General features: G+C 38.3%; 1 protein-coding gene across 3 annotated transcripts; it reads right to left on the bottom strand.

Moving 5' to 3' along the window:
• Nucleotides 1-97: 97 nt before the first annotated feature.
• Nucleotides 98-26,245, bottom strand: znf451 (zinc finger protein 451). 3 transcript variants are annotated; one of them, XM_079843094.1, is made up of 13 exons: nt 26,105-26,245; nt 25,807-25,894; nt 25,651-25,734; nt 21,089-21,202; nt 20,137-20,248; nt 18,118-18,265; nt 17,902-18,028; nt 16,977-17,136; nt 15,407-15,554; nt 6,446-7,896; nt 1,458-1,538; nt 1,216-1,293; nt 98-245 (listed from the first exon to the last, which is right to left on the bottom strand). In XM_079843094.1, the coding sequence occupies exons 2-13, from the start codon at nt 25,858-25,860 to the stop codon at nt 205-207; spliced, it is 2,598 nt and encodes an 865-aa protein (XP_079699220.1). In that variant the 5' UTR covers nt 25,861-25,894; nt 26,105-26,245; the 3' UTR covers nt 98-204. The 3 variants fall into 3 exon arrangements, with proteins under 3 accessions (XP_079699220.1, XP_079699221.1, XP_079699222.1); XM_079843095.1 differs by having other exon boundaries at nt 1,216-1,290; XM_079843096.1 differs by lacking the exon at nt 25,651-25,734 and having other exon boundaries at nt 26,105-26,228.

Below are 26,245 nucleotides of genomic sequence, written 5' to 3'. Positions count from 1 at the left end.
CAAAGGAGGGTGGGATTCATTTCGAGGGTCAAGGGCCAAGATGACATCAGAGAAAAGACAATAACCAGAACACAATGAGTTTGCTCGGACAGGAACAGCCATTTGAGTTACTTTCCTTTATTTAAACTTAAACGAAAAACACAGAAAAGAAAAGAAATACACGTTTAATGACTACAGTGCATGGACGACGAGTCTTTTCCCAAATCAAAACTCCTGTAAGCTTCTTTTCAAGGCATCTTCCATCTCTGCAAAAGGAGAAAAACATCCGATCAGTGATATTGTCAAATGGAAAAGGACAGCCCGGATGAGGAATTCTCCCAGTCAGTGATTTACTCCTAACACGATGCTGTGACACAAAGTTCAACTTGACAAATTCAACATCTGTGCGGTCCCACCCAAACCCAGCACCGCATATGTGCTCATGAGACCCGCCTAAAACCCCACCATTACAATATAATATCACACCCAGCTCCGTAAAAATTAAACATACCCACAATGATAATACTCTTCATGCATGCAAAGCTGGCAAAATAAACATCTGATTAATGAATGAACAGCCTCTGACACAAGCACACAGCAGAAATTACACATCTTTAGTACCGAGATACTGGCATTTACAACTTCCATACGATAAATATCAATATTCGATACCATTTTCAATTCCTGCCATACAGATCATTGTTTATTGTCATGATTAATTTGGGTAATTTTGTTGTAATAGCTTACACAGAAACAGGGAGGATTTAATTTAATTGTTGAACTACATTTACAAAAAAAGACGACATGTAAACAAGTCAATAATAAAGTAAGAACAAATGATATCACAAATACATAAAATAGAATAAAGAGACAAATTAAAATATATGCAAGGTTGAAAACCCATAAATACATTGAGCTGTGATGAGATATAATTGCTTATAATATAATTTAAGTGTAATTTTTGACCACAAGGGGGCGTTGCCATGAATCTTTTTGAGTGCCTTCAGGGCACGTAGCCAAAAATGCATACTTTCGAGTTTTGTAATGCGTTTGATTAACATTAAAAACAAAGATGGCAGCAGAATATTAGGCTGCTGTCACTTTAAGAGTGAATGCACAGATCTAATACACGGATACTTTATCAACTGTTTACGTTCACTTAACACATAACGGTCTATGTGTTTACTAAGATACTTGCTATTGTTTTCCACATAATTGTAAATCATGATGACCTACCAATATCCAACTCTTTTGATTTCCTGGCCTCCTCCGCACTCAAGGACAAAGCCAGTTTCATGTCATGATCAAATTCTTCTAAGGAGAAATGCAAAATGACATTAAACATGATGTTTTCCATGTACATAGTTGATTTGCTAATATCCATTTAGATTATAACAGTACTAAGATAAAAAAAAATAATGCAAATCTAAAATCAAATTAATCAAATCAGAGAAGAGAAGAGAAAGGTGAAACCCTACCTCCATCTTCAGACAAAAAACACACTTTTTTAACAAGAGCACTTGAGGTAATGGCACTCTTTACATCATGAAACTCCTCCTCTGAAAAAAACAACAATAACCCATTTTACTGTTATTGCACAAAACTCTTTAAAATCATGAGAAACAGTCCAGACTGGTAGTGGAATTTGAAGGAATAACCGATCTATTGTAACACTTTAGTGACAATTCTCACTATTAAAGGATTAGTTCACTTTCAAATACACTTTTGCTTATAATTTACTCACCCCCTTGTCATCCAAGATATCCATGTCTTTCTGTCTTCAGTCGAAAAGAAATGAAGATTTTTGATGAAAAGATTTCAGGATATTTCTCCATATAATGTCAATAGACTCCATACGGTTCAAGATCCAAATGAGAGGTTCAGTACAGCTTCAAAAAGGGCTTTAAACCACATCAAACGGTACCAGGCGATCAATAAGGGTCTTATCTAGCCAAACGATCGGTCATTTAAAAAAAAAATATAAAGTTTAAGTTTTACTTTATTTATTTAAAAAAAAATGACCGATCGTTTGGCTAGATAAGACCCTTATTGATCGCCTGGTACCGTTTGATGTGGTTTAAAGCCCTTTTGAAGCTGTACTGAACCTCTCATTTGGATCTTGAACCGTATGGAGTCTATTGACATTATATGGAGAAATATCCTGAAATCTTTTCATCAAAAATCTTCATTTCTTTTCGACTGAAGACAGAAAGACATGGATATCTTGGATGACAAGGGGGTGAGTAAATTATAAGCAAAAGTGTTTTGAAAGTGAACTAATCCTTTAACATGCATATTACTAGGATATTGTCTGTTTATTAGTACAAATAAAGCACATATTAATGCCTTATTCTACATCCCATAACCCATCCAATACCCAAACTTAACAACTAGCTTACTAACTATTAATAAGCCGTAATTAGGAGTTTGAGGCAAACGTCTTAGTTAATAGTCAGAATTGGACCCTAAACTAAAGTGTGACCTGATCTATAACTCAATATTGTGTTGCAGGGATGATGTATTTTTGTAGGCCAAAACCCAGGAACGGGTCGGCACTTTGACTTCAGGACAGTGGAACCAGAAGTTTTAAAAGGATTTAATGGGGGTTTTCGCCAGAAATACGGTCTGTGAGGAACTCAAGCTCAAGATCATCATGTTTTATTCTACATTCTGAGTTGTTTACACTGTTAAAGAGCGAGAGAGCAAAAACACGCACATCAATGCACTTTGCTCAGCTTTAGGAAGTCATCGGCTGCGCTGCACAGGTCACATGACTTCATGAAATCAACAATGTCACCAAAGAAGTGTGTTTTTGGTTGGCCTACAAAGTGACATCAAACCTGCATCGCTATTAAGCCAGTTACTTGATACTCCATGAAACTCACCATTCCTCTGAGGGAAGATATAAACTATTCTAACTCAAACGTTTTGGGAAAACTTCTGCAAGAGTTGTGATGGTGACGTTGAAGGCGAGCGACTGTGGTGTAGTCCGTTTATAGTAGGGATCGACCGATATGAATTTTTTAGTGCCGATGCCGATTTTTTTTTCCTCAGCCGATTTTCTTGAGCCGATATTTGGAGCCGATACTGCTTTTGCTCCCTCAATTTACATCATAAAAATGACACAATGATCAGGATGATAACAATTTAAAATGTACAATTTTAAAAAGGAACATTTTTTGAACTAAAAAAAACTATATTTAACAAATAGTAAAAACAGGTGAGGTAGAACAAGAAGAAAAAAAAGAGTTCAGTGGTGAAAATAAATTCTGAAAATAAATATTTAAGCATAAATAAAATAATTACACTATTGCACACAGTATCAACAAGCAAGCAGCATAATAAAGTGCACACTGACTGTACTATACTTCATTTTAAAACTATTTACAACCTAGTTATTTAATGGTTACACTCTAAAAAATGCTGGGTTAAAAATAACCCAAATTGGGTTGAATATGGACTAACCCAGCAATTGGGTTGTTTTGACCCGGCGGTTGGGTTAAATGTTTGCTTAAAACATTTAACCCAATTGCTGGGTTAAAACAACCCAATCGCTGGGTTAAAACAACCCAGTTGCTGGGTTAGTCCATTTTCAACCCAGCTTGGGTTATTTTTAACCCAGCATTTTTTAGAGTGTATGTGTACTTAACTTAATCTCTTGTAGAGCATCACCAGCGGTAATTCTGGAAAAAATCTCTGAATGCTCCACGTGAAACTTCAGTCTTTCCACCTTTTACCATCGTGTCAATTCTCAATTGATTTTGATTAATATGCGCGAGGGAGAGCAAGACAGTTTGAAGACGGTGAGAGCTGCCCTGTGGACGCCTGTCTGTAAATAATGCAGGAAAAAAAAAAATTGTATCGGCCGATGCGGATACACGTAAAAATATATATCGTGTCTATAGATATATCGGTCTAACACTAGTTTATAGCCTTTAGCTTTTTACTTCTGGCGACTGCATTTAGGCTTCAAAATTCATAAGAGTTGTGTTCATCTGTGAGAATTATCTTGATGGACAAAACGTGCAAGTATCATAATCCAAAAATAATAATCCAAAAGCCTATTGGAAAATCCTATTGGGTTTTTAATCAAGGGAACGGCCGGTTGGCCTACAAAGTAACGTCAAACCTACATCGCTATTAAGCCAGTAACTTAACGGTCACCCCCCTTTTTGAGAATACACATGAAAATGCACTATCCAAACTTATAGTAATTCAAGAAAGCTTTGGAATATAGACCTAAAGTATGAAAAAGTTATGGAAGTTTAAATTTACTGTAAATAAAAAATACTGTACTAAATATGTTTTATTTTACATAAAATTAGGGCTGTCAAAAGATTAATCGCGATTAATCGCATCCAAAATAAAAGTTTGTGTTTACATAATATATGTGTGTTTACTCTGTTAATTATTATTTATAAATAAAAACACACACATTCATGTATATATTTAAGAAAAAAAAATGTTATATATAAAACATTTATATTTATATATATTACAGATTATATAAATGTATATACAGTATATACATGCAAATATTTCTTAAATATATACATGAATGTGTGTGTATTTATATATAAATAATAATTAACAGAGTACACACACATATATTATCAGAGATGTATAAAGTACTAGAGACACATACTTGAGTAAAAGTACAAGTTCCTTATCAAAAAAGTGACTTGAGTAGAAGTTGAAGTGCTCTTTAAGCACCACACTTAAGTAGAAGTACTAAAGTATTCAACATTTTTTGTACTTAAGTATTGCAAGTAGTTTATTTTAAAATGTACTACTCAAGTACTGAAAGTAAAAGTACAAGTATTGTGTTATGTAGTTATTAAAGAAAGTAGTCAAAAGTTTGAACATCATATTGTTTTTATTATTTCAAATGATTAAGCTAAAGGACAATCACAATGTTGGTAGGTAATTTTTCTACCTTTGTCATATAAATAACCTGAAAATACTGTAGTTCATTAAGATTAAATCTTACTATAACCACTCTTACTAAAAAAAAAATGGGGTAAGCACACTTATATTCTCATTCCAAGAGGTGTTCTGAGTAAATGATTTGTTTGTAACACTTTACAATATGGTTTGATTTGTTAACATTACATTAGTTAATATATTAGACTAATAACTAACATGAACTAACCATGATCAATACATTTGTTACTGTATTTATTAATCTTTGTTAATCTTAGTTAATAAAAATACAGCTGTTCATTGTTTGTATATGTTACTTCACAGTGCACATTAACTATGGAAACAAATAGAGAGCAATTTGAGCGTAAGACGCTCGTGTTGTTTTAAAGACAGTGAATGCGCACTCGCGGGGCTCTCTCGCGCGCTCTCTCTCTAATAACTCTCTCTCGCGCTCTGTCTCTCTCTCGCACTCTCGCGCGCTCTCTCTCTCTCATGCGCGGTAATGTGGGTTTGGAATGGAATGATTCATAACATTTTTATAATTGTAACGAGTAACGATGCAGCACATAAAAAAAATATCGGAGTAAAAGTATTAAACTCATCGAAAATATGTACTGAAGTAAAAGTGGAAGTAGGAGAAAAAAATAATACTCTAGTAAAGTACAGATACTGCTTTTTAGTACTTAAGTACAGTAGTGAAGTAGTTCTACTTCATTACTATACATCTCTGTATATTATGTAAACAAACTTTTATTTTGGATGCGATTAATCTTTTGACAGCCCTACATAAAATATATATTTTACAAAAATGTTTTAATCTAAAATTACTATAAAATCAAAGCCATATGTTGATATCACAAAAATTGAAGTTTCCATGAGATTTTGTTTAGGCGATGTACCACAAACAGCCACCGGGTGTCATTGAAATTCCATTGATTGTTTTTTTGATGCATTTTCTGTCCAAATGTCACTTCCATCTCAAAACGGTCACCAAATATGGACCCTTGAGACTCAGACCTTTCCGACGATATGTGTTTTGTCAAGATTAGAAAAGATTTTGATTATAAAGTAAATAAATGTTGTAATATGAAACATGAAGCTTCGAAGCGTTATGAATCAGTGAGTCGAATCATGATTCGGATCGCGTGTCAAACCACCAAACTGCTGAATCGACTCAGTGATTCATAACGCTTCGAAGCTTCATGATGCCTTGTTTTGAAATCGTCATCACTATGCAAGTCGTTATTTAGGTTTTTTTTGCGCACAAACTATTCTCGCCGATTCATAAAGTTATTTTAGAACCACTGTAGTGAGATGGACTTTGTAACGACGTCTTTAGTTCCTTTTAAGGGTCTTGAGAGTGTAAAGTGCCATTGAGCCAATGGAGGCCTTTCAGAGCCATCAGATTTCAACTAAAATATCTTCATCTGTGTCTGAAGATGAACGGAGGTCTGACGGGTGTCGAACGACATGAGGGGAAGTCATTAATGACAGAATTTTCATTTTTGGGTGAACTAACCCTTTAATACTCCATGAAACTCACCATTCCTCTGAGGGAAGATCTCCTCTGCATTTAGGATGTTGCCGGTGGGGGCTTGTTTCTCTCCTGTGTTGCCGTTGGATCGGGAACAAGCGCAAGGCTCTGACCCGCAGTGATGCTTATGGTAGTGTGAATGGAAACTGGGTACATCTTTGTGGCTCTGTGAGCAAACGGTGCACAGAACATCGAAACTTTTCTCACTGCTCTGGGTCATGTGTTGCAGGAGGATGTGCGTCTTCATCTCCGCGTACGCGGGCGTGTTTTTGTCGCACTGGCGGCAGGAGTAGCTGCATTTATTTTCGGCTGCCAACTGTTTCATGCACTTTGTGAAAATTGCTTTCCTTTCCTCTTTGCGTTTCTCAGAGCCCATGCAAGCACAAAGCAGGGAAGGGCTTGTACTCGCTAAGGGAATAGCGTTTTCCTGGGCAGTTTCCAAGCGGTAGTAATCGTGGCTATGCAGACCGTTGTAGTGCTCCTGAAACTCGTCCTCGGTGTCGTACAGCATGCTTTCGCAGAGTCCGCAGAAGAAGCGTAGCGCGATGTCTCCGCCGTGCTCATTGGAGCAATGGCGTCTCAGGGTGGACTCTTTGAAAAACTTCTGAGGACAGTGACCGCAGGCAAACCTCTGGAAACTGTGGCTATTCAAATCGCCGCAATGCGTCCGCACCGCTGCCTCCGAGTCGAAGAGGTCCTCGCACATTCGACAGAGCCAAGACTGGGCTTTCGGAGGCGAGGCGCAAGAGGAACTCGCTGGCCTGAGTATTTTGGCTTCCGCACTGGTGGACGGTTTTGGGGACATGCTAGACGAGACCCGGTCGTCTGAGATGTCTTCTCTTTCTTCGTAGTAGCTGTGCCCTCTGTGGCTCACTCCAACATGGGCCATGATGTCTTCCATCCTTGGCATTTCCACCTGGCACTTCCTGCAGTGGAAAAGGAAGTTGGACAAATGAGCGCCACCGTGGAACCGGCTCATATGCAAGCGCGTTATGGACGATTCGCCCATTAGCTTGCCACAGACCGCACATTTGTGAAAGATCTGATTCGCCGCTTGGATGTGTTTTTTGGCAGTTTCCTCCTCTGTGAAGCGTAGGCCGCATTCGCAGAACCAAGCCAGCTGTAACCGTTTTCCTGGTTTGGCTTGGGAGTCTAAGCTCATCCGTCTTTTTCGCTTGGCTAAAGGCGAGTCATTCAGATTCTCTTTGGCCCCACGTGCCATGCTCTGCTTCTGAGCGTTTCGGATTTCACAGCAGTTGCTGTAGTGAAGAAGAGCCCTGGCCATGCTGACGAACCTCTCCACCTCATGTTTCATGCGCTCTTTGTGCTCCTCCATCTGTCCCACGCTAAGAAAAGGTTTGAGGCATGCGGAGCACTGACCCATGACCGCCATCTTCCTCATGATATCAGCCACGCTTTGATCGGCGGTGGCAATAGCGCAGCCATGTCTGCAGTGCACACTGGGAAACAAAACAAGAAGCATATAGTAAGTGCACAATAAAAGTTGCAAAGGTGGATTACATTGGGAATCCAGTCCAGGCTAAGTGAGAATTGGACCTTAAAGGGTTAGTTCACCCAAAAATGAAAATTCTGTCATTAATGACTTCCCCTCATGTCGTTCGACACCCGTCAGACCTCCGTTCATCTTCAGACACAAATGAAGATATTTTAGTTGAATCTGACTCTGAAAGGCCTCCATTGGCACAATGGCACGGTTCACTATCAAGACCCTTAAAAGGCACTAAAGACGTCGTTACAAACTCCATCTCACTACAGTGGCTCTACAATAACTTTATGAAGCGACGAGAATAGTTTTTGTGCGCAAAAAAACCCCTAAATAACGACTTATATAGTGATGACGATTTCAAAACACAGCCTCATGAAGCTTCGAAGTGTTATGAATCAGTGAGTCGAATGATGATTCGGATCGCGTGTCAAACCGTCAAACTGCTGAAATTTGGCGATTCAAACCGATGAATCGACTCACTGATTCATAACGCTTCGAAGCTTCATGAGGCCGTGTTTTGAAATCGTCATCACTATGTAAGTCGTTATTTAGGGTTTTTTTGCGCACAAAAACTATTCTCGTCGCTTCATAAAGTTATTGTAGAGCCACTGTAGTGAGATGGACTTTGTAACGACGTTAGGGTCTTGAGAGTGAACCGTGCCATTGTGCCAATGGAGGCCTTTCAGAGCCATCAGATTTACACTAAAATATCTTCATTTGTGTTCTGAAGATGAACGGAGGTCTGACGGGTGTAGAACGACATGAGGGGAAGTCATTAATGACAGAATTTTCATTTTTGGTTGAACTAACCCTTTAAACTAAAGTGTGACCTACATTTATTTTAGATTTTGAGTGATATAGGCCTATGAGTTGGAATCGAGTATTGTGAAATTTCACTGGTATCTACAATTTTGGTAGCTTATTTATTCAGGGTTTCTGCAGGTTTCACCAAGTCAAATTTAAGACTTTGAGACCTTTTTAAGGACATTATGAATGAAATTTAAGACCTATAAAAAGCAATGCAGTCACAAATTTACTTGCAAAGTCAATTAATTTATTCAAATTGAACAAATCGATAAACTTGTATCGATAAACTTGCTCTTCCTCATAGCTTAATCCCACCAGGATTTCCCAACTTTTTTTTGTGATTTTTGAGATCAAAATGACTGATTATGTGGTGGTAATTTCCAGAAATTAGCATTAGCATTTTTTTCATAATTAGGACACCACATTTACCATATTATGTATGTTAGATGCACAATAGCCACACATGACAATATAATAAACTGAATACATAAATCTTGTTTATTTTGGTTTACAAATAATGCAGGATCTCAAAAAATGCATGTTGATTTTTCATTATATTTAAGAATCGCAGAAACACGAAAAACTGGAGGACTATTAGCTGAAGAATAAAATTAGTTTTCTGTGTCTGTGGTAAAATCTAAAAGAGAGTTTTCAATAACATGAAAGATGATTGGCTGCAATATAAGCTGCATATTGGTCTCATTTGAAGTCGTAATACAGCAAATTATATTTGGACTAGCGAAAGAAAGAACTACCACGGAATAAAATTAAAAAAAAACTTCTAAAGTGCTGCAGGATTTCAATGAGCATTAGAGGTAGAGGTACATGGACAAAGGAAAATTAAGACCTGTTTAAAATTATTTAAGACCTAAAACAGAATACTTTTTAAGACTTTTTAAGGCCTAAAATTTTGATTTTGAAATTCTAGACTTTTTAAGACCCCGCGGAAACCCTGTTATTAGAAGACAATGTTACATGGGTCGACACAATGAAAACATAAGTATTACACATGATATTCTTTCATGCTCTATGGACCCCCAAAAGTAGCCTTGGCCACCCCATGAATAAAAAGTCTAGTCCCGCCACTGATTGTGATCATTTAAACACTGCTTAGCTGCACACTGATCATCTTTGGCACTACTTTTGAATGCTCTCAAACATTGCTTTACCAAGGGTTAAAAACAAGATTTGGTGGTAATTTACAAGCATAGCGTGAACAGCCCATATCAAATGTGCATGCAAATTGTGTGCTTTTACAATGCTATCATAGCTGAAAATGTTCAATGCACACCTAAAGATGCAAGTATGAACTCCAAGACCTTTGTGTTAGTGGCTAGGGAAAAAAAAAAAAATGAGTGCACCTTTCACATGCATACACATCTTATCCGATGGATTGAGGAAAATAAAACTAACAGTGCCCCTATTATGCTTTGTCGGATATGACCTTTCATGTTGTGTGTTGTGTGTGTTATAGCTGTTTGTGAGTGTAAATTATTGGAAATTGGAGTGTAAACGGTCTGCAAAGTTTTAAAGATTTTTATAGTTATTGTCTCTCAAATCACAGAAGTGATTCTGAACTGCCTGAAACGAGTCGTCAGTATGTCCAGTCTCACTTCCTGCTCGTAGGTTTGTAACAAATAGAGATGCACAGATTGATCGGCCAGGGATCGGAATTGGCCGATTTTCTGCATTATCGGCCCTGATCGGTGATTGGCCGATTATGCCATTTGTTAAAACATGCCCAGTAGTTGTAAAGTTAAAACGGCTAAAGCTGGCCAGAGCTCAGAGCCAGCCACAGGTCAGCAGCCTCTCCTTCTTTCCAGCAGCGAAAAGACCAAAGCAATTACAAAGACATGATGGACTTCATGGCACTGGATGACCAGCCGAACACATAAACCGTCACTTCATGAGAATTTACCGTTTCATTTGAGAAAACGTTCATATCATGAAGACAGACACTCAAAGGTCTGCACGGCCACCCGTCAAAATAAGAGTTCGGTTTAAAAAAAATTGAATTGACAGAATATATATGCCTTGATGGTTGATTATTTTTCACTTGCATACAGCCTTTAAATGTTTATGTATTATTTACTTATAATGATTATCATCCTAAATAATAAACTTAATACATTAAAAAAAAATTTAAATGGTTAAATAAAAATACAAAAATATATAAAAAACATTTAGCTGTGGTATCGAAATTTGTACCGAGTACCGTAAAATTGTTATGGTATTGGTACCGACTACTGGAATTTTGTTACCGTGACATCCCTAGCTGGCAACATTTATTACCCAATTACTGAACTATTATTTGGAGGAGTATTGTACATTTCAGGTTTGTTCATTCATAGGATCTTTTGACTTTTGTAAGACAAGTAAAAAAGAGAAAAAGGTCAATTTATAATGTTTTGTTTCATAAAGCAACTGATTTTTAGTTATTTGCTATTTCTACTTCTTACCAGGCACAGAACAATTATTTTTTGAGGGCTGTTTAAGTGAGAGAAGATCCTGTTGTAATGTTTAATAATTTATTTTATAATAAAAATAAAATTTAGCTTTGAATAAAGTGGATTTTTGTTTGTATATGCTGTCAATTATAGTTCTTAGAAAGAAAATCGGAATCCGCAAAAATCGGTATCGGTCGATCTCATTACCAATCGGCCAAGAAAATTGCAATCGGTGCATCTCTAGTAACAAATGTACATAATGGTATTGTAAGACATGGCTTTCCTGCGAAGACGAAAGCTGAGATCAAGCCCCCTGCAATAAAGCAATAACCTGGAAAGAAGATCCCAGAGAAAGAGCATAAAAGAACCTTCTCTCCTGGCTTATCCATCTATTCTCTCCCGGATTCAAGTCACTCAAAGTCCACTAAGAATGCCTATATACCACATATAATGCATCTGCTGTTTTTTCATCATTTTAAATGCGATTGGTAAAATGGTCTAAATTTCACTGCAGTCATTGGTATTATGAGAAAAATTCTGTTCTCCTTTTAAGGTGGTGTCTCTTCAAGATAATTGATGATCCTCTCCTCTCCCCCGAAACCAGGTGTTTGTGTAGTAAATATTTACAACCCATTTGCTCTGGTCCGGGTATTTAAGGGAAAGTGGCAGAGCAGCCATTTGGGAAATTCTGTAGCCAAAAACCGCTGTGTGTGTCTCCACTGTGTCTTAGTCATCTTTGAGCAATTTATGTTATGTATTTATTATGCGACCAAGATCAGACTGGCGAGTTTATGTCCGTGAGATCCACATAACCCGGGACGTGTGACTCTGTGCGGCATCGGGTCCCTGACGAACTAATAATTGAAAGTATACCGTGAATAATCAAAAATTGAAATTCATGCATAATCAATATTAATGATTAGTTCCACGAATCTAAATGTAATAATGATTTGAAATTGGAGTCAGAATAAGCGTGGAGCTAAAGTTTTCTGCCGCGAAAGCAAATCCACTTGCATGCACTTCCAAAGGATGAGGAATTGATATGGTAAAACCGACGCCATCGCTACTGTTAGTTTCACTGTGTATCAAGTGCTGAGGAAGCCAAAGGAAGCTGAAATCCAGATATGCTAATGTATGTTTGGTTTCCAACAAGCGTTGGTCGACCAATCACAACAGACTGGGCCATCTTGACCAATCACAGTAGACTCTCAGAAAGCCAGGGTTTAGAGAGACCGAATCCTTGATTGAACCGCTTCAGACACTGTGAGAAAAGAGCTGTAATGTATATAATGAGAAAATTAAAGCGTTTTTTGACCTTTGATGCATGTAAATAGAGTTTTCAAAAGTACCGACTTCGGTACCAAGTCGATGTGACGATACCAGCATTTCCCTCTAGCATTTTGGGCGTTGTTGAACAGATTCTTCTGATTGGCCATTGTGTTCACACGCTCAACATATATGTCTCTGATTGGCCATTGTGTTCACACGCTCAAAATATATGTCTCTGATTGGCCATTGTGTTCACACGCTCAACATATATGTCTCTGATTGGCCATTGTGTTCACACGCTCAACATATATGTCTATGATTGGCCATTGTGTTCACACGCTCAACATATATGTCTCTGATTGGCCATTGTGTTCACACGCTCAACATATATGTCTCTGATTGGCCATTGTGTTCACACGCTCAACATATATGACTCTGATTGGCCATTGTGTTCACACGCTCAACATATATGACTCTGATTGGCCATTGTGTTCACACGCTCAACATATATGTCTCTGATTGGCCATTGTGTTCACACGCTCAACATATATGTCTCTGATTGGCCATTGTGTTCACACGCTCAACATATATGACTCTGATTGGCCATTGTGTTCACACGCTCAACATATATGTCTCTGATTGGCCATTGTGTTCACACGCTCAACATATATGTCTCTGATTGGCCATTGTGTTCACACGCTCAACATATATGACTCTGATTGGCCATTGTGTTCACACGCTCAACATATATGTCTCTGATTGGCCATTGTGTTCACACGCTCAACATATATGACTCTGATTGGCCATTGTGTTCACACGCTCAACATATATGTCTCTGATTGGCCATTGTGTTCACACGCTCAACATATATGTCTCTGATTGGCCATTGTGTTCACACGCTCAACATATATGTCTCTGATTGGCCATTGTGTTCACACGCTCAACATACATGTCTCTGATTGGCCATTGTGTTCACACGCTCAACATATATGTCTCTGATTGGCCATTGTGTTCACACGCTCAACATATATGACTCTGATTGGCCATTGTGTTCACACGCTCAACATATATGTCTCTGATTGGCCATTGTGTTCACACGCTCAACATATATGTCTCTGATTGGCCATTGTGTTCACACGCTCAACATATATGTCTCTGATTGGCCATTGTGTTCACACGCTCAACATATATGACTCTGATTGGCCATTGTGTTCACACGCTCAACATATATGTCTCTGATTGGCCATTGTGTTCACACGCTCAACATATATGACTCTGATTGGCCATTGTGTTCACACGCTCAACATATATGTCTCTGATTGGCCATTGTGTTCACACGCTCAACATATATGTCTCTGATTGGCCATTGTGTTCACACGCTCAACATATATGTCTCTGATTGGCCATTGTGTTCACACGCTCAACATACATGTCTCTGATTGGCCATTGTGTTCACACGCTCAACATATATGTCTCTGATTGGCCATTGTGTTCACACGCTCAACATATATGACTCTGATTGGCCATTGTGTTCACACGCTCAACATATATGTCTCTGATTGGCCATTGTGTTCACACGCTCAACATATATGTCTCTGATTGGCCATTGTGTTCACACGCTCAACATGTATGACTCTGATTGGCCATTGTGTTCACACGCTCAACATATATGTCTCTGATTGGCCATTGTGTTCACACGCTCAACATATATGACTCTGATTGGCCATTGTGTTCACACGCTCAACATATATGTCTCTGATTGGCCATTGTGTTCACACGCTCAACATATATGACTCTGATTGGCCATTGTGTTCACACGCTCAACATATATGTCTCTGATTGGCCATTGTGTTCACACGCTCAACATATATGACTCTGATTGGCCATTGTGTTCACACGCTCAACATATATGTCTCTGATTGGCCATTGTGTTCACACGCTCAACATATATGACTCTGATTGGCCATTGTGTTCACACGCTCAACATATATGTCTCTGATTGGCCATTGTGTTCACACGCTCAACATATATGACTCTGATTGGCCATTGTGTTCACACGCTCAACATATATGTCTCTGATTGGCCATTGTGTTCACACGCTCAACATATATGACTCTGATTGGCCATTGTGTTCACACGCTCAACATATATGTCTCTGATTGGCCATTGTGTTCACACGCTCAACATATATGTCTCTGATTGGCCATTGTGTTCACACGCTCAACATATATGTCTATGATTGGCCATTGTGTTCACACGCTCAACATATATGTCTCTGATTGGCCATTGTGTTCACACGCTCAACATATATGTCTATGATTGGCCATTGTGTTCACACGCTCAACATATATGTCTCTGATTGGCCATTGTGTTCACACGCTCAACATATATGTCTCTGATTGGCCATTGTGTTCACACGCTCAACATATATGTCTCTGATTGGCCATTGTGTTCACACGCTCAACATATATGTCTCTGATTGGCCATTGTGTTCACACGCTCAACATATATGTCTCTGATTGGCCATTGTGTTCACACGCTCAACATATATGTCTCTGATTGGCCATTGTGTTCACACGCTCAACATATATGTCTCTGATTGGCCATTGTGTTCACACGCTCAACATATATGTCTCTGATTGGCCATTGTGTTCACACGCTCAACATATATGACTCTGATTGGCCATTGTGTTCACACGCTCAACATATATGACTCTGATTGGCCATTGTGTTCACACGCTCAACATATATGTCTCTGATTGGCCATTGTGTTCACACGCTCAACATATATGTCTCTGATTGGCATGTGACTTCAGTACCAAAGTCAGTACTTTTGACAACTCTACATGTTAGCCTGTTGTAGGTGAAATTAGGAGCCTTTAAAACCGCTAAATAGGGGCACTCTCAATCCAAGAAAACGTATAAATAATATAAACTTACTTGAAGTGTGCTCTGGCCTCCATATGCGAGGCAAGCACCTTAGAGCAGACTGTGCACTTGACGTTGAAGCGGATTTCCTTACAGAGAGCGATTAAGCGGTTCTTCGCGTAACGGGGAACTGGCACGGGCACGGCTGATGGTTTTGCTTCTGGAAGCCAAAACATGAAATGCAAGGTTAAGTCAAATGTTCAAAATAAATGTATTAATTATATGATCAGATATTTCTGAACAAACATGAAACAGGGTTCCCACTCTTTCATGAACACCAGATTCAAGGACTTTTTAAAGCACCTTTTATTTTAAATCAAGCACAATAAATACGAGAAAGGTGGGTGTTACTGCTAATATATCAAATACCTACTGTACCTGTGTGTATCATTAATGCAGTAATGCTAAGGCATATACTGACAACTAAAATACAATTTCCAATTTTACAAAATTCAATGAGGAAAGAGGCTGGTGTACAAGAGCGAGCGAGTTTTAACGAGAGATGCAGTTTGCAGCTCTTATTTCTGCTTTTAACATTTATTTCACACTAGTTTTAGTTTTCTTTTTTATAAATCATTACTTAATTAAAACATCAAAATATAGAGATAATATTGTACACATGAATTTTCCAATTAAATGAAAAGATATGGACAAGTTGATTGTTAGGCATTAAAAATATGCAAAATTATTTGTTAAATCACCTGTACATGTACCTTTTTAAAAATCAATTTAAAAGCTTTTAAGACCTGCACGTAGTATATTTAACATATATAATTGCTGCCGTAATAACGGCCCATTTCAAATGTTTACGTGCTTTTCTTCTTTTTATTTTTTGAACAGTGATGAAATATTGCTCTTGTAAATACTTGCCAGCATTTCAGTAATGAAAGTCTAGATTTTTTAAATGCATCCAAATTACAGCAAAGCGCAACCGTACGGTGGCCTGCAGGGGTCAAAAAGGATATAATCAGTACATTTTGAAGAGATCTCATCTTGAAATCTCAGAGATGTGGATTCGGACGGCAATTAAATGACCACACGACCTTGGTGTTTGTCAAAAAACTGAAGGTAATTCGGCCGGGGATTTTTACGCGGGTAGTGGGAGAAAAACACTGACATTCTGGATTCGGGCGGCAATAAAAATCACTGACTAGCCCCTGTCTCGACCCCACGGGAAACAATTACCATCCGAATAGGACTTTTGACAGTAGATGGCGCTTATGGAACAGCAGAAATATATTGAAATAGCTTCCTCCAATAATGCTGTTTTGTTCTGGCAGCGCATGAAGGCCAATTTTTGTAATAGCACCATGCTACTCTAACAAAATGCAGTTCATGCTTAATTCAAGCACTTTCAAGGACCTCTGTTTGTTTTCAAGTACTTTCCAGGCCTTGAATCCATGTCTCTGATATTCAAGAACTTCCAAGTACTTTCAAGAAGCGTGGGAACCCTGATGAAAAGACACAGGACAAAAATGTCAAGATGCATTTTTTTTAGCCGTGTCGTCCAGTCCGTTGTGTACAGTCCTGGACCGATCGTGATGCATGAGCAGATTTGACTTGATAGGTGAAGACCACACACCACAGAGAGCGATGGACTGAGTGAAGTGGTTTTTTGCAGACATGTGCTGAAGGCATTCGTCCCTGATGTTGAAGAGGAGGTAACAGGCAGGACATGCAAAGCATACGATCAGCTGATAGGTCTGGGAACGGCTGTGGCCATTAGCGTCCGACGACGACACCTACAGAAACAGACATCAAACAAGAGGCAAAGCATGCTTTATGCCACGTCTTTTTCAAATTATTTCCATTACAAGACAAGTAAAAACATGATAACAGGTAATATTGCACAACACATTTATCAAAGATCTTTTGAGATAATCTCTGGTCGAAACAATTTGTGTGGCGATGCATTCAGACTTTGATTTTCTCAAGCTCGGCAACAACAACTGGCCCATTTAATTGTGTTATTCTCACATGCACAAAACACAGCTCTATACTCCTCAAATGCACATTAGTACATTCAACGTTTCACTCGTGGTGGTATTTAACTTGTAGAGCTTCAATGATACAAACAAATGCCAAACATACAAACTAAATTCTCATTTTATGGAACATTGCAGTGTTTATTATAAATGATTTATACCTGCACACTATTTTTTTGATTCACGTGCCTCGTAATCTTCATCAGAAAGAGTAAAAAAAAGAAAGTCATTTACACCTAGGATGAGGGTGAGTAAATCATGGGAAAATGATCATTTTAAAGTGAACTAATCGTTTAATATTTCTCCTGTGGACCATACATTAATGATCATTATACCATTAATTAATTTCTTATTAAACAAGTTGTTGTTTGGCACAACCCTAAAATGCCTTAATGTTTAAAAACGAACACTTTTAAACATATTTAGTTTAGATGCATTAACATGATAGCTTTAAAAATTGTATTGGGGGGAAAAATATTAAATGACCAAATGAAAGCTGAAAATATGAATACAAATGCAAACCTTAGACTCGAGGTGATCCGTCCATGACTCTTTAGAGCTAAAGTGGCGTCCGCAGGCCACACAGGCGTAGATAGAAGAGGGGTTGCCTTTCAGGGTGATAGTGGGGTCACAGGGTGAATGATCAAAGCTGTCAATCAAAGATGAATTTACTTAATTGTAAATTTGCACTTATTTAAATTCAGCTGCAAACAAAGGAGATCTGAGCAATTTTGCAACCGTTTAAGATGACCCTCGAGCAAAGGCACGTTGTCGTAGACTCTTCCGCAGTTGATGACCGGGCAGGTCTGCGGGGAAAGCCGCGCCGGAGCCGGGGCCGGTCTGCGTCTCCACAGTGAGCAGGGGTTAATGGAGCCCGGCTGTAGCTCTGAGAGATCCAGACAACATGAGCACAAGACCCGACCGCTAATGTGGCGTTCACACCGGACGCGATTCGCACGAAGGTGGACGCTTGAACATTTTGAGTTTACTCGCTTCAATCGCACGTGAAATTCACTGCACAACAGACGCAAATTCGCCTCATGGGCGGGGCTTCTGCCAGCGGTTCGTCTCGTTGAGAAACGGCTGACATGGGCTGTGTTTACACGGCTTTTTTTTGTTAAAGGGTTAGTTCACCCAAAAATGAAAATTCTGTCATTAATTACTTACCCTCATGTCGTTGGACACCCGTCAGACCTCCGTTCATCTTCAGAACACAAATGAAGATATTTTAGTTGAAATCTGATGGCTCTGAAAGGCCTCCATTGGCTCAATGCACGGTTCACTCTCAAGACCCTTAAAAGGTACTAAAGACGTCGTTACAAACTCCATCTCACTACAGTGGCTCTACAATAACTTTATGAATCGGCAAGAATAGTTTTTGTGCGCAAAAAAACTCTAAATAACGACTTATATAGTGATGACGATTTCAAAACACAGCCTCATGAAGCTTCGAAGCGTTATGAATCAGTGAGTCGATTCATGATTCGGATCACGTGTCAAACCGCCAAACTGCTGAAATTTGGTGATCCAAACCGCTGATTCGACTCACTGATTCATAACGCTTCGAAGCTTCATGAGGCCGTGTTTTGAAATCGTCATCACTATGCAAGTCGTTATTTAGGGGTTTTTTGCGCACAAAAACTATTCTCGTCGCTTTATAAAGTTATTGTAGAACCACTGTAGTGAGATAGACTTTGTAACGACGTCTTTAGTGTCTTTTAAGGGTCTTGAGAGTGAACCGTGCATTGAGCCAATGGAGGCCTTTCAGAGCATCAGATTTACACTAAAATATCTTCATTTGTGTCTGAAGATGAACGGAGGTCTGACGGGTGTCGAACGACATGAGGGGAAGTAATTAATGACAGAATTTTCATTTTTGGGTGAACTAACCCTTTAAAATCTACTGTTAATGTGTGACAAATGTAGTTAAGACTTTTTCAGTCGATAATGTAGTTGTTTAAAGCTCAAATCTGTGGTTTATTTATATAAAGAGTGCCTATTTGAACATTTTATCTGGGGTTTTCGGAGTTGTGAGCTCCAGTGGATCAGCGGCGCTCAGCGCTCGTTAACCCCAGCCTTTCCTCGGCCAGTCCTTCTGCCGTCTGCCGCTGGCTCTGATGTCTCTGTGGTGTGTCTCGAGCTATAATTCGTCTTGTGTAGATGTAACGGGCGATCTTTGGTCTCATGGATCTATAATTTGTTCCCTGGCAAATCGTTTAGGCTGAGGGCAAAGTGAAGTTTCATTACTTTATATTTTTAGGCTATAACTTTACATTACTGTTGTAGCCGACTAGCACTGACTTTGAATGTTTGAGTGAATTGTTTGCTTTATTTCATGTATAGCTTATTATACCTTTTACTTATACCTTTGTATTATTGATCAAACATAAACTTGCATTTAACAAAAAGAGACTGGGTTGTGTTTCATGTCATTTAATGTTATCACAGTGATAATCATATTGTCTGAACCAGATATTAATATACAGATTTTCTTCTCATTGTTGTCACTACTAGAGCAAGCTCCTGATTGGTTAACGCGGCGCGAAATATCCGCCAAAGTTCAGATTTTTCAACTTGAGCGAATCACGCGTTCAAAACGCTCAATTCGCGTCGCCTAATTCGCGCGAATCGCGCCGCAGAATGCCCTTTCGCGTCTCTGCATTGACTTAACATGCAAATCACTCGCGCGAATCGCGTCCGGTGTGAACGCACCATTACACACACACTCATAGCTGGAGTTAGGAGAGCATTACAGACCTGGCATTTTCAGCCAAATGTCCACACAACGCTTGGCATCATCTCTGTCATTGTTACTCCGGATGACCGACAGCTCGTGCCGCCCATGGGCTTGCTGTGAAATTATCTTCTCCTACAGTACAAATCACAAAATACTGTTGGAAGAATGTCATTCGTACCAAATGTGCACTAGAGAGTGACCTTACTTTTCCCAGCAGCCTTGGTTCCAGAGGTATAATTGATATTTATAGAATTATAAGCCAAAATCGATCAATCATTTTACTTTACATTTAAAGGAACGCCCTTTTTTGGCTCATTTTCCAGCTCCTCTCGAGTTAAACAGTTGCGTTTTAGCGTTTTTTAATCCATCAGCCGATCTCCGGGTCTGGCGGTAACACTTTTAGCATAGCTTAGCATAGATCATTGAATCTGATTAGACCGTTAGCATCTTGTTCTATATTTTTCCTATTTAAAACTTGACTCTCCTGTAGTTACATCGTGTACTAAGACTGACGGGAAATGAGAAGTTGGGATTTTCTAGGCCGATATGGCAGGAACTATTCTCTCATTCCTGCGTAATAATCAAGAGCTGTGAGCTGTCCCATGAGTGCAGCGGCGCAATGATATACAAAGAATATCATTATCATTTTTGAGCGAGATGCTAACGGTCTAATCTGATTCAATGATCTATGCTAAGCTATGCTAAAAGTGCAGACCCGGAGATCGGCTGAATGGATTTCGTCAAACTCAACTGTTAGGGGAGACGGAGAATGAGCCTATTTTCATAAAAATAGTGGCGTGTTCCTTTAAATTACACAATGTTCACTTGCTGCCTAATATATCCCACCCACTAACAGATGATGAAGAGATCATCAGTGTTATTCTCTTCACCGGTCATAATGTTATGCCTGATCGGTGTATATATACACATTTTCTTTGTTACAAATTGCATAAGGAATGAGAAGAGACAAACCTTGAAGGCTTTGGACTTGTCTGCCCTCTCTTGTTTCTCCACCGCGACCTGTCGAGCCAATCTGTCCAGCGTGGACACAGCATGAGCTCGCTGACGGCTAACCTGATCCTCGATCTGCGCACAACACACACACACACACACACAACACTGGCCTTTAGGACAAACACACTCAGCCACGATCCATTACACACTGAACAATTATATTTCAAATAATCCTGGACCTTCAAATCAATCAAAATGTTCACAAAAACAACAGTTTTCATCATATGAGAATGATTTCTGAAGCATCATGTGACACTGAAGACTGGCGTACTCTATATTTTCCTAGCGTTAGTTTACATTTGCAGCTCATCTGCAGGGTCTGCTTCTGCATCTGCTTCACACACACATGATTTACGCCCTTACTCACTCCTACGGCCAATTCCACCTAACCTGCACGTTGCTAGCATGATTTATCATTTTGCTAACATGTTTTAACATTTTGATAGCATGTTTAACATTAATTTAACACTGTTGCTAGCATTAATTAGCATTTGTTTTGCTAACATTAAGATGTTTATAACATGAATTAATATGTTGTCGACATGTTTAACCACGTTAACATGTTTTAACACTGCTAGCATAAAATAGCTTGTTGTTAACATGATTTAACCTGTCGCTAACATGAATTAACATTTAGCTAACATGAATTAGCATTTGTTGATACCATGTTTTAACACATGGCAAGCATGAATTAACATGTTTCTTGCATGTTTTAACATTTTGATAGCATTTTTTATCATGAATATAACACTGTTGCTAGCATTAATTAACAGGTTTTGCTAACATTAAGATGTTTCTAACATGAATTAGCATGTTGCTGGCATGTTTAACACGTTAACATGTTTTAACACTGTCCACATAAAATAGCATGTTGCTTACACGATTTAACCTGTCGTTAACATGAATTAACATTTAGCTAAGATGAATTAGCAAGTTGCTACCATGTTTTAACATGTTATCATGAATTAACATTTCACTAGCATGATTTAACATTTGGATAGCATGTTTTAACATGAATTTAACAATGTTGCTAACATTAATTAACATGTTTTGCTAACATTAAGATGTTTCTAACATGAATTAACATGTTTTTAACATGTTTAACCACGTTATTAACATGTTTTAACACTGTTATCATACAATAGCATGTTGCTAACATGATTTAACATGTTGCTTGCATGTTTTAACATGTTAGCATGAATTAGCATGTCGCTACCATGCTTTAACCTGTCGCTAACATGAATGAACATTTAGCTAAGATAAATTAGCAAGTTGATACCATGTTAACATGTTATCGTGAATTAACATTTCACTAGCATGAACTGTGATAGCATGTTTTAATATTAATTTAACACTGTTGCTAGCATTAATTAGCATTTGTTTTGCTATCATTAAGATGTTTATAACATGAATTAATATGTTGCTGACATGTTTAACCACGTTAACATGTTAAATCATGTTAGCAACATGCTATTTAATGCTAACGGTGTTAAAACATGTTAACATGAATTAGCAAGTTGCAACCATGTTTTAACGTTATCATGAATTAGCATGATTAAGCATTTTGATAACATGTTTTAACATGAATTTAACACTGTTGCTAACATTAATTAGCATGTTTGTTAACATTAAGATGTTTATAACATTAATTAATATGTTGCTAACATGTTAAACCCCATTGTTAACATGTTTTGACACTGTTAGCATAAAATAGCTTGTTGTTAACATGATTTAAAATGGTGCTTGCATGTTTACATGTTAGCATGTCGCTACCATGATTTAACCTGTCGCTAACATGAATTAACATTTAACTAACATGAATTAGCATTTGTTGATACCATGTTTTAACACATTGCAAGCATGAATTAACATTTTTCTAGCATGTTTTAACACTTTGATACCATGTTTTATCATGAATTTAACACTTTTGCTAACATTAAGATGTTTCTAACATGAATTAGCATGTTGCTGGCATGTTTACCACATTGTTAACATGTTTTAACGCTGTCCACATAAAATAGCATGTTTGCGAACATGATTTAACCTGTCGCTAACATGAATTAACATTTAGCTAACATGAATAAGCATTTGTTGATACCATGTTTTAACACATTGCAAGCATGAATTAACATGTTTCTAACATTTTTTACATTCTGATAGCATGTTTTAACAAGAATTTAACACGGTTGCTAGCATTAATTAACATGTTTTGCTAACATTAAGATGTTTCTAACATGAATTAGCATGCTGCTAACATGTTTACCACGTTGTTAACATGTTTTAACACTGTCCACATAAAATAGCATGTTGCTAACATGATTTAACCTGTCGCTAACATGAATTAACATTTAGCTAACATGAATTAGCATTTGTTGATACCATGCTTTAACACATGACAGCCATGAATTAACATGTTTCAACATTTTGATAGCATGTTTTAACATGAATTTGACACTGTTGCTAACATTAATTAACATGTTTTGCTAACATTAAGATGTTTCTAACATGAATTAGCACTTTGTTAACATGTTTTAACGCTGTCCACATAAAATAGCATGTTGCTAACATGATTTAACCTGTCGCTAACATGAATTAACATTTAGCTAACATGAATAAGCATTTGTTGATACCATGTTTTAACACATTGCAAGCATGAATTAACATGTTTCTAACATTTTTTACATTCTGATAGCATGTTTTAACAAGAATTTAACACGGTTGCTAGCATTAATTAACATGTTTTGCTAACATTAAGATGTTTCTAACATGAATTAGCATGCTGCTAACATGTTTACCACGTTGTTAACATGTTTTAACACTGTCCACATAAAATAGCATGTTGCTAACATGATTTAACCTGTCGCTAACATGAATTAACATTTAGCTAACATGAATTAGCATTTGTTGATACCATGCTTTAACACATGACAGCCATGAATTAACATGTTTCAACATTTTGATAGCATGTTTTAACATGAATTTGACACTGTTGCTAACATTAATTAACATGTTTTGCTAACATTAAGATGTTTCTAACATGAATTAGCACTTTGTTAACATGTTTTAACGCTGTCCACATAAAATAGCATGTTGCTAACATGATTTAACCTGTCGCCAACATGAATTAACATTTAGCTAAGATTAATTAGCAAGTTGATATCATGTTTTAATATGTTAGCATGAATTAACATTTCCCTAGCATGATTTAACATGTTGACATGAGGGCACAGAGCGGATCATGTGATCGAGTCGAGACCAGAAAACATATCGGACCTGTTTGAATTCTGTATTTTAAAGTGATATGGAGGAGAAACGGTTAGAGATTAGGAGGAAACAGTTTATAGGCTGTGATATAAACTAAACGTTACTGGCTATTTTTATAAAAAGGAGGAGCTTTTCAATATGCCCCGCCCTGTCTTCCTGTTTCAGGGGAAATTACGTCAACACACTGAATAATGCTGCGCGTTTCAGTGCGAGTTTAAACGTACAAAAGCACCACAACACTATAATACAAATCCCAAAATAACAACTTAAAGGTTTAGTTCACTTTTAAATAAACTTTTGCTGATAATTTACTCACCCCCATGTCATCCAAGATGGCCCTGTCTTTCTTTCTGCAGTCGAAAAGAAATTAAGGTTTTGGATGAAAACAGTCCAGGGTTTTTCTCCATATAATGGACTTCAATGGGCTCCAAACGGTTCAAGGTCCAAATTACAGTTTCAGTGCAGCTTCAAAGGGCTTTAAACGATACCAGATGATGAATAAGGGTCTGATCTAGCGAAGTGATCAGTTTCTGCGATAAACCGAGCAGTATTTACGCTATTATTTACGCGATCGTCTCTGAGCTCCGCCATAACTTCCGGCAAGTGAGGTCAAATTAGATCGTGGTCATAGATGTATACGTAGATGCCTCATTAGCGGCTGCACGGATCAGTAGAATGAGGCATCTACTATCGATATATCTATGACCACGATCAATTTTGACCTCACTCTCCGGAAGTTATGGCGGAGCTCAGAGACGATCGCGTTCGTCTGATAGGAGGTAAAATAATAGCATAAATACTGCTGGGTTTCTCGCAGAAACTGATCGTTTCGCTAGATAAGACACTTATTCATCGTCTGGTGTCGTTTAAAGCTGCACTGAAACTGTCATTTGAACCGTTTGGAGCCCATTATCTGGAGAAAAACCCTGGACTATTTTCATCCAAAACCTTAATTTCTTTTCGACTGCAGAAAGAAAGACATCTTGGATGACATGGGGGTGAGTAAATTACCAGCAAAAGTTTATTTAAAAGTGAACTAATCCTTTAAAGGGACAGTTCACCCAAGAATGAAAATTCTGTCATCATTTTTATTTTTAGGCGAACTGTCCCTTTAAATATCTCAGCCTCTCACACAAAGCTATCATGATGGGAAAAGAGCAGCCTGGACATTCTGCCAAATGTGTTGTGGAGCAACATGACGGACACTTTCTCCACCTTTAGCTTTTATATTCTCGGCCGTGAGTGGAGAAACTCACGGTGTCTGGGGCGGACAGGCCTCCTTCATCCTCTCCATCACTCAGCAGATCTATGCACTCCAGCACTGGTCTGAGAGGGCCCTCCTGAAACACCAGGACTCAATCAGACCCAGATCCAGACCCCCTGTCCTAATAACACACATCTTACACACTTACAGACACAAACTCCACCTCATCCTCCACCTCCTCGACGACTGTAGAGGCAGACATCACATCTGTGCCCTGTGGAGCATTACACCAACCACTGCCAATCAAAACACACACGCTAAACATTACAGCATACGTCTTAATATTGTAACTAGCATTGAATTGTTATTAAAAGTGGATGATGGGGGGGGGGAACGGGTTATTAATCCTGCAAACAGCTTGCATGAATCTCAACTAACGTTACTCGTCGACGGGAAAATAGGAGAAAGTCTCACCAAACAATAAGTTCTGCAACGATGATACTTACAAACAAATCACTGTCAAGACAGAATTAGCGTTTCTAATGCTGGCTCGCCTTAAAGTTAGCAAAACATTACCAAAACTGAGCACATAGGAAGCGAGCGTCGACAGGAAGAGACGTCGCCAAAATAAAAGTCAACCGACGTCC

This window comes from Gobio gobio (genome assembly GCF_949357685.1).
Source record: "Gobio gobio genome assembly, chromosome: 18".
NCBI lineage: Eukaryota > Metazoa > Chordata > Actinopteri > Cypriniformes > Gobionidae > Gobio > Gobio gobio.
This window is presented reverse-complemented; position numbering and strand designations above follow the sequence as displayed.